General features: G+C 43.5%; 1 protein-coding gene across 1 annotated transcript in view; it reads left to right on the forward strand.

The window, feature by feature from the left end:
- Positions 1-10,000, forward strand: part of LOC308361694 (myoferlin-like) — a 55,832-nt gene that overhangs the window by 11,571 nt on the left and 34,261 nt on the right. Inside the window, exons 4-13 of the mRNA XM_080834120.1 lie at positions 651-759; positions 1,172-1,268; positions 2,449-2,594; positions 5,752-5,880; positions 6,105-6,167; positions 6,421-6,471; positions 7,208-7,238; positions 7,587-7,702; positions 8,135-8,261; positions 9,984-10,000. The exon at positions 9,984-10,000 is cut by the window's right edge and continues 87 nt beyond it. Of these exons, the coding sequence (XP_080690246.1) occupies positions 651-759; positions 1,172-1,268; positions 2,449-2,594; positions 5,752-5,880; positions 6,105-6,167; positions 6,421-6,471; positions 7,208-7,238; positions 7,587-7,702; positions 8,135-8,261; positions 9,984-10,000 (886 nt within the window). The remainder of the gene's footprint in view (positions 1-650; positions 760-1,171; positions 1,269-2,448; positions 2,595-5,751; positions 5,881-6,104; positions 6,168-6,420; positions 6,472-7,207; positions 7,239-7,586; positions 7,703-8,134; positions 8,262-9,983) is intronic.

Genomic DNA, 10,000 nt, shown 5'->3' on the forward strand with positions numbered 1-10,000 from the left:
GAATATATATGAACCTGTAGAATACATATGTACCTGTAGAATATACATGTATCTGTAGAATATATATGTACCTGTAGAATATATATGTACCTGTAGAATATATATGAACCTGTAGAATATATATGTACCTGTAGAATAAATATGTACCTGTAGAATATATATAAACCTGTCTTTAACCAATGTTGTCTAGCTAAAGCAGTGCATTTAGTTATACTACTATTATTGTTATACTTACTGTGGTGGGAAGTTAAACGTCTGAACTTATCTGATCTTCTTACCTTATAAATGTGTGTGTGTGTGTGTGTGTGTGTGTCTGATCTTCTTACCTTATAAATGGTCTTAATGGTGCCAGCATGCTTTGTCTACTGAGTCATAGGTCCATCCTGTTTATGTGTTCTGATATTGTGTGTGTGTGTGTGTGTGTGTGTGTGTGTGTGTGTGTGTGTGTGTGTGTGTGTGTGTGGTTGTGTGTGTGTGTGGTTGTGTGTGTGTGTGTGTGTGTGTGTGTGGTTGTGTGTGTGTGTGTGTGTGTGTGTGTGTGTGTGTGTGTGTGTGTGTGTGTGTGTGGTTGTGTGTGTGTGTGTGGTTATGTGTGTGTGTGTGTGTGTGTGTGTGTGTGTGTGTGTGTGTGTTCTGATATCGCCTCTTAGATTCCTTGGCTCAGCAAAAGTGTCCTTGAGAGACCTCGCCAGCGGCCAAGTCAGATCTCTCCAATCCAAAAACTTAGCGCTCGCCAACGACAGTGGGCAGGATATTGGGGTAAGTGTTTTTAAAGTAAATACTTCTGCATGCCTTCAGCCCTTGTGATTAAACAATGGCCGACATAACTACGTTTAAAAACATCCCAATCTGAAAAGACAACACACGTCTCAGTGCTCCTTTGGGCCGTGACTCAATTGAATGCCTCAGCACTTGAGCTGCTGTCAGCGACCAATCAATCAGCATGATTGACAGCAGCTGGAGGCCATTCCTGACATGTTACAAACATCCACGTGAACATTTCTAAACCATCAAACATTGACACATTCATATAAGACTAGATGGAACTTCAGGGGAGTTTTCATTTTCAAAAACTATGTAGCTAATAAAAAGAAAATTGTAAAAAAAAAAAAAAAAAACTATGTAGCTATTTTCCAGTCATATTTATTATTCAATCTATTCTGTCAATCAGGCGACTATCGACCTTGTGATTGGCTACGAGGCTCCTGCCAATGCCCCGCCCAACCCTAACGAGCAGAAGGATGGAGACGTCAGCGTTGGGGATGCAGGTATGCTGCAGCGAGTGTGTGTGTGTGTGTGTGTGTGTGTGTGTGTCTGTCTCTAAACTAGAGTTTGTCTAGCCAATTAGCCTCTACCATCGCTGCCTGAGCTTTTTCTTGCCAACACTCCCACCCCAATGGAAGAGTACTATGACTTTGACTATGTCTTTGCGGGTAGGTTGGCTGAGAGCCATGTTTCTGAATTAATGGCCTCGAACGACCATGTTTGGAATGTTGGGTCACTGGAATTGAAGGGATGTTGACTTTATGCCTCTGTGGAATGTGTGCGTGTGTGTGTGTGGGGGGGGGGGGCGGACTTGGTTATGCTTCCCTTCTCCCATGTTTCATGGAGCTGCTTGCCATGCAGAGGAGAATTATGGGTAATGTATTTCTTTGTGATTCCACTGGCTTGGATCTCTGTGTGCACTGTGCAGAAAAGAGCAGCAGAATGTCAGTAATGCTCACAATATAACTTCGAACACAGAGCAGTGGCTTTCAGTTTACTGGGATTAATATTCTGCTGAAATGCTTGCAGTCTTATCAAAGTTATATTGATTAGAATCTTAGCAACTTAGCCTTGAATGGGTTGACCTGAATGCCAAATGTCTTAAAAATATCTTACCAATCGTACCAAATTACTTTATTAGGTGTGTGTGTGTGTGTGTGTGTGTGTGTGTGTGTTTGCCTCTTTATCAAGCTTTAAGTGAGCTGCCTCCATTCTTCTCCAGGTGTGTGTGTGTGTGTGTGTGTGTGTGCCTCTTGATCAAGCTTTAAGTGCGCTGCCTCCATTCTTCTCCAGGTGTGTGTGTGTGTGTGTGTGTGTGTGTGTGTGTGTGTGTGTGTGTGTGTGTGTGTGCGCCTCTTTATCAAGCTTTAAGTGCGCTGCCTCCATCCCTCTCCAGGTGTGTGTGTGTGTGTGTGTGTGTGTGTGTGTGTGTGTGCGCCTCTTTATCAAGCTTTAAGTGCGATGCCTCCATCCCTCTCCAGGTGTGTGTGTGTGTGTGTGTTTGCCTCTTTATCAAGCTTTAAGTGCGCTGCCTCCATCCCTCTCCAGGTGTGTGTGCGTGTGTGTGTGTGTGTGTGTGTGTGTGTGTGTGTGTGTGTGTGTGTGTGTGTGTGTGTGTGTGTGTGTGTGTGTGTGTGTGCCTCTTGATCAAGCTTTAAGTGCGCTGCCTCCATTCCTCTCCAGGTGTGGGGGATGAAGGGGATGAGACCCAGACCGATGGAGCCCCGGCTGGGAGCGCGGGGGAGTCTGCTGTCCTGCCCCATCAGAACGTCTTCAGGAAGGCACGCAGACGCCAGCGAGCCCTGGTCAACAAGCCACAGGACTTCCAGGTGACCTAGACACGGGTTGGGTTTTAGGTTGAAGTACTCTGGTCCTGTAGCAGTTTTGCACATTTGTCAATTTGGGATTTGGGTTTTAACACGTGGGTCCCACTGTTCCTGATCATGTAGTAGTTTGCACATGCAGTGTGATGCAGTTTTGTACAGTTGTGTGTGTGTGTGTGTGTGTGTGTGTGTGTGTGTGTGTAAGTAAGTAAGTAAGTAAGACTTTATTTATATAGCACATTTCGTACAGGAGTTGCAATTCAAAGTGCTTTACATAAAATCAATAAGAGCAAGCAGCAGGAGCAATAAAATATTGGTCAACATCGTATCAGAACCTGATGTTCCGATAGGCTTAAAATATTAAAATCATAATAAAAGTAATAAAACCCTTCTGCCTGGTATTTAGCGCAGTCGAAACCATAGTGCTGCTCCATAGATTCCGACCTACCCTGTTAAATATTTTCCCTAGCTATGTTTCCCCGGCCAAAGGCCACCCTTCCTTCTATACCCTTCCTTTAGAGGCCTCTTCGTCTTCTTCCACCGAACGCACTTCAGGGCTTCGGGAGAGACACTAGCTCTCTTTTACAGGCTTAAGGAAGGTGACTGCACCTAGGGGACTAGAACATTTGTTATGGAAATATCTCTGAGAATAATATGTGATATACTGAGCCACAATATGGTTTCCGACAGTGCCATGGTACCCTCAAAACAGTTTTACAGAGAAATAGTAAAAGTAATAAAAGTCATAAAACCCTTAAAACAGTTTCAAAGAGAACAGAGAAATAAAAAGTGCCAGATAAAATTAATAAAATGCTTTGGTAAAAAGATAGGTTTTAAGCTGCCTTTTGAAGGTGTCTAGCGTGTTTGCTTCCCTAATATTAACGGGTAATGTGTTCCATAATTTTGGGGCGTAGTTGACAAAGGCTGCATCTCCAATCTTCTTATGACTGCTTCTGGTGACCTCTAACAGACCTGTATCTGATGATCGCAGTGTTCTAGCTGGTGTGTAGTTAGTAAGAGAGTTAGCAATGTAGCTAGGTCCTTGTCCATTTAGAGCTTTGTATGTGAGGAGGAGGACCTTAAAGTCAATTCTACAGGTAACAGGAAGCCAGTGTAAAGTAGCTAGGACAGGACTAATGTGTTCTCTCCTTTTAGTTTTGGTTAATAGTCTAGCTGCAGAATTTTGAATGAGCTGGAGTCTTACAGTTGTTTTCTTGGGAAGACCAGTAAAAAGTGAATTACAGTAGTCTAGCCGGCTCGATATGAAAGCATGAATAAGCTTCTCGGCATCATTTTGGTTTAAGAATGATCGTACCTTTGCTATGTTCCTGAGGTGAAAGAAAGCTGTTTTGGTGACTTTGTTAATGTGGGAGTTGAAATTCAAATCTGAGTCCAGGGTGACACCAAGACTAACCACCTCAGGTTTAATCCACCGGGATAAACCTCCTAGATTCTTGGTGAGCATCTCTCTTTTTAATTTAGGGCCGATAAGTAGGACTTCAGTTTTGTCCTCATTGAGTTTTAGAAAGTTATTGTTCATCCATTTGTTTATTGCCAATAAACAGTTGGTAATGGAGTTTATTGCTGTTGCATCATTTGGCTCAGCGGAAATATACAATTGTGTGTCATCCGCATAGCTATGAAAATCTATACTATGTTCTCTGATGATGTCACTGAGTGGTAACATATAAAGAGAAAAGAGCAATGGACCTAAACAGCTCCCTTGTGTAACCCCGTAGCAGCTTTCATGTTTCTCGGACATATGGTCTCCTAGACTGACCTAAAACTTCCTTCCTCTAATATATGTTTTGATCCAGTTCAATACACACTCAGAGAACCCAATAAGATTTTCAAGTCTATTGATTAGGATGTCATGATCAATGGTATCAAATGCTGCAGTAAGATCTAACAGGATAAGGATAGAAACTTTATTTGCATCAGAGTTTTGTCTGAGGTCGCTAATTATTTTGGTGAGAGCGGTTTCAGTACTGTGATATTTTCTGAAACCTGACTGAAAGACTTCCAAGATGTTATTTTCTTCCAGATATGAATTTATTTGGACTAATACTATCTTTTCCAGGACTTTACTAATAAATGGAAGATTGGATATGGGTCTATAGCTTGCTAGTGTACTGGTATCCAATTTGGGTTTCTTTAATAGGGGCCTTACAACAGCTGTTTTGAAGGCATCTGGGAAAACGCCAGTTCTAAGGGATGTGTTTATGATGTCAAGGACCGGACCTGAGACACTATCAAACACTCGCTTAAAGAATGCAGTGGGAATGGGATCAATATCTGAGGTTGTAGATTTACATTCGATGATGATTTTAGAGAGTTCACTTAGTGTGATACATGTGAAAGTGCTCATAGTTAAGTTGCAAGATCTACTGATGTCAATTTCACCTCCAGTAGTAGTGATACTAGATCTGATCGATGTTATTTTGTTCTTGAAGAACTGAGCAAACTCTTCGCATTTAGATGCTGAGGATAGTGGGGGGGCAGGGACAGTGTTTAGCAGCCGGTCAATGGTGGAGAACAGAACTCTGGAATTTCCGGCATTTTCTGTAATAATGTAGGAAAAATAACCTTTCCTTGCTAGACGGATGGTTTTGTTATAGGTAGTTAGTGCATCTTTGTAGATACCGTGGTGGATAGTGGTCTTTGTTTTTCTCCATTTTCTCTCTGCTATGCGACATTTTCTTTTTATTTCACTAACATTTTTATTTTTTAGCCATGGGGAGGTCCTACTTGTAAACTTCACGTGTGTGTGTGTGTGTGTGTGTGAGTACAGTTGATTTATTTGTCATTTGAAGTGCACAACCTAGATCATTGGATCTAACACATTAACCCATACAGGAAATGTGTGTTTAACAGTAATGAATGAAAACGTTTTTTCGAAGAATGAAAAATGTAAATAATTGTTTTAATGTGGTTTTCTGTTCCTGCTAACAAAGACCCTTCATCTCTGATGTGTGCAGATTACATTTAAAGTGTTTTCATTGGTCTGACTCATTTGTAAGCTGCTGGGCCTTTTGTAAATGGATAAACAACTAGTTGAAATGGATACACACTGAAAACGTGTGGAAATGTAGGTGTGGTTAGATTGATAGAAGATCATTGCCTTGCTGTTTTATGTGATGGCTCCTCTTGTGTGTCCAACCAGATCCGCTTCCGGGTCATAGAAGGTCGCCAGTTGCCAGGAAACAACGTTAAACCCGTTGTCAAGGTGAACGCTTGTGGTGAAACACATCGGACGAGAATCAAAAGAGGCAACAATCCATTCTTTGATGAGGTATGACACACACACACACACACACACACACACACACACACACACACACTTTTCTGGGGGCGAGGGGTAGCAAGAGTTTACTCCTCCTGCCAAAAATTTTGTCTCTCCCCTCTTTTTCATTTTTGGCATTCACTAAAAATAATAAACAAGGAAAGAATGTATCCAAATGGAATGTTCATCACCGTTTCTTTCCCCTCTCCTGATTGGCTGTTCATTTTGTACAGATGTTCTTCTACAACGTCCACATGTTGCCATCCGATCTCTTTGATCAATACATCAGCATACGGGTAAGATCAGCCAATAATCACTCACTAATCCTGATACTCAATAATCCTGATGATGAAGTTATAGTCAGTGAGCCCCTGGGGTCTGAGCCTAGGGTCAAATGTAAAATGTGTAAACATCCTTGTAAGTCACTTTGGATAACAGCGTCTGCTAAATGACGAAATGTAAATGTAGTGTGTTGGCTGTTCTGAATCAGGAAGTGGTGTGTGTGTGTGTGTGTGTGTGTGTGTGTGTGTGTGTGTTTCCTTCACACAGGTGTATGATTCATCTTCCTTAAGGGCAGACAGCCTCATGGGCGAGTTCAAGGTGAGACATTAAACACACACACACATTAAACATACGCACACACACATTAAACACACACACACACACACACATTAAACACACACACACACACACATTAAACACACACACACACACACACACAAACATTAAACACACACACACACACACATTAAACACACCACACATTAAACAAACACATTAAACACACACACACACAAACACATACACATACACATACAGATACACATAAACATTTAAGGTGAGCCATTAAACACACGTTAAGCACACACACACACACACACACACAAACACGTGCACAGACACTCATTGGTGGACACATACACATACACATACACATGCACACGCACACGCACACGCAAACGCAAACGCACACGCACACGCACGCGCACGCGCACACGCACGCGCACACGCACACGCACACGCACACGCACACGCACACGCACACGCACACGCACACGCACACGCACACGCACATACACATACACACACTCAGATCTGAACTCATACACATGCACACCCCCACACACACATACACTCAAAAACATACAGAAACCCAGTCACATATTTATCTCGTAAGACACAAGGGACAAATGCACGCAGACACACACACACACACACACACACAAACATTCATCCTAACCATAAGATACAAACCATTGCACACACATCCATCCATGTAAAACTGAAAGTAAACTAATAGCAACATCACTCTTATGGTTCCTCTTTGTTGTTGCAGATTGATGTGGGCTTTGTCTATGATGAGCCAGGTACAGTAGGCCTCATGCAGCACAAATAGATAGATTTGCATCAGATTTGGGTTTGGATAATTATAGCTGCATGCAAGTTCCAAGAAGTGTGTGTGTGTGTGTGTGTGTGTGGCTGTCTGCCTGTGAATAATTATGTGTGTGTATAACCGTGTGTGTATAACCGTGTGTGTATAACCGTGTGTGTGTGTGTGTGTGTGTGTGTGTGTGTGTGTGTGTGTGTGTGTGTGTCTTCCTGTGTATAATTATGTGTGTGTGTAACCGTGTGTGTGTTACCCTGTGTGTGTAACCGTGTGTGTGTAACCGTGTGTGTGTGTAACCGTGTGTGTGTAACCGTGTGTGTGTTCTCAGCTCACTGTGTCATGAGAAAATGGCTGCTCCTGAACGACCCTGAGGACTCCAACTCTGGGGCCAAGGGCTACCTCAAAGTCAGCATCTTCATCGTGGGCACCGGGGACGAGCCTCCGGTACTGTGTGTGTGTGTGTGTGTGTGTGTGTGTGTGTGTGTGTCTGTGTGTGTGTGTGTGTGTGTGTGTGTGTGTGTGTGTCTGTGTGTGTGTGTGTGAGTGTGAGTGTGTGTGTGTCTGTGTGTGTGTGTGTGTGCGCATCTTCATCGTGGGCACTGTTGAGCCTCCGGTACTGTAGAGTTCCTCCACATAGTGTGTGTGTGTGTGTGTGTGTGTGTGTGTGTGTGTGTGTGTGTGTGTGTGTGTGTGTGTGTGTGTGTGTTTCTTTATTGTATGTGCATATTTGTGTACGTGTATACAGTATATTAAACCTGCGTATATGTTTGTCTGTGTACTGTCAATTACAGGTCTGTTCAGTGTGTGTGTGTGTGTGTGTGTGTGTCATGTCATTACTGTTGGAGGTAACACTGTTTCTTCCCCCACTGTCCTCAGGTGGAGAAGCGGGAGCGCGACAGCGACCATGACGACATCGAGAGCAACCTGCTCCTGCCCGCCGGCCTGACCCTCCGCTGGGTGACGCTCAAGCTCAAGGTCTTCAGAGCGGAGGACATCCCTCAGAGTAAGCACTGTGACCTCACTTCCTGCCTGAGCACACCTCACTTCCTGCCCGTCATAGAACCTTCTAGAAGAACACGTCTCAGTTGTTCTCGGCGGGGTCCTGCACATCCTACACGTGTTCTAGCTCCCAGATTAGTTTAAAACGCCCTGACTTACATTTATGACATTTCTGTCCAAAAGTTCCTTGGAGGGGTATGGGTAAAATGAACATTTTCTTCTCTGTTAGTATAATTTGACCAATATTGAAGTACATTTTAATATTTATATACATTTTTTCAAAGCACTTCACAGAGCCCATGGCCTGAACCCCTAGAGTAAGCACCCAGCATTGGTGGAGAGGAAACACCTTTGTGTTCCTAATAGACCTTACTCTACTAGTTCAGTTACAGCACGAATTATGCTTTATCACTCGCTGATGAGTTCAATCTGGAGCTTTCCAGTCCAGCACATGAATGCCAAGAGAGGTTAGCTAGGTCTGTGATGGTGGGTTCCTAAGAAGGTAAGTAGGGCTGTGTGGTGGGTTCCTAAGAAGGTTAGTAGGGCTGTGTGGTGGGTTCCTAAGAAGGTTAGTAGGGCTGTGTGGTGGGTCCTAAGAAGGTTAGTAGGGCTGTGTGGTGGGTTCCTAAGAAGGTTAGTAGGTCTGTGATGGTGGGTTCCTAAGAAGGTTAGTAGGTCTGTGATGGTGGGTTCCTAAGAAGGTTAGTAGGTCTGTGATGGTGGGTTCTAATAAGGTTAGTTGGTCTGTGTGGTGGGTTCTAAGAAGGTTAGTTGGCCTGTGTGTTGGGTTCTAAGAAGGTTAGTTGGTGTGTGTGTTGGGTTCCTTAGAAGGTTAGTAGGGCTGTGTGGTGGGTCCTAAGAAGGTTCCTGGGTCTGTAGCGTGCCTCAGTTTCTCCCTTGGCTCCATCGTTGATGTTGCTCTGAGCTGACTTCCTGTCGCTGACTGACCACAGGCGCTGACTGACCACAGGGCTGGTGGAGCAAAGAAACGCCATGCCAGCTTCCTGTACAGGACTCGACCTTTCCACTGTTAAAACACTGGCGTGTGTGTGCGTGTGTGCGTGTGTGTGTGTGTGTGTGTGTGTGGGGGGTTATTAGGTTGTTTTTAAAGAACAGAAATAACCACAGGTCTTTAGCAAGGTGAGATGTGTGGACCCTAGTGAGACAGAAGGTTCCTTACCTGCGAGGGAATCTCCTGTTCTTGTTTTAGTGTGATAGCAGGTGTGTGTGTGAGTGTGTGTGTGTGTGTGTCTGAGTGTGAGTGTGTGTGTGTGTGTGTGTGTGATAACAGGTGTGAAGATGACTCCTAAAACAATGTAACAAGATACAAAACATGAATGTGAAAATGATGTTATTAGTAGGTAAGGTGATGTGAATCATAGTCCCAGATTAGATAATATAGAATAATAATATCAGCAGTTGTATTTGTGTCTGTGACTGTCTCTGATATGCAGCTGGGTGCTGGATTGTTTTGTGCAGTATTGTGTCTTTAAACTATAGTTTTGTACAGTATTGTATTTTAAAACGATTGTTTTGTGCCTTTTTTAGTTTTTTAAAAATGATTTCCCCAGGTACGCACTTCAGTGCCACGAGATTGATTAGGTGGGAAAGGAGTCCGTCAGTAGTTCAGGAGTGTAACAGGTGTTGGACAGACGTGTAACAGGTGTTCGTCTTGTGTTACAGTCAGTAGTTCAGGAGTGTAACAGGTGTTCGTCTTGTGTTTCAGTGGACGATGCTTTCGCC

Source organism: Sprattus sprattus (genome assembly GCF_963457725.1).
Source record: "Sprattus sprattus genome assembly, chromosome: 3".
In the NCBI taxonomy this organism is placed as follows: Eukaryota; Metazoa; Chordata; class Actinopteri; order Clupeiformes; family Clupeidae; genus Sprattus; species Sprattus sprattus.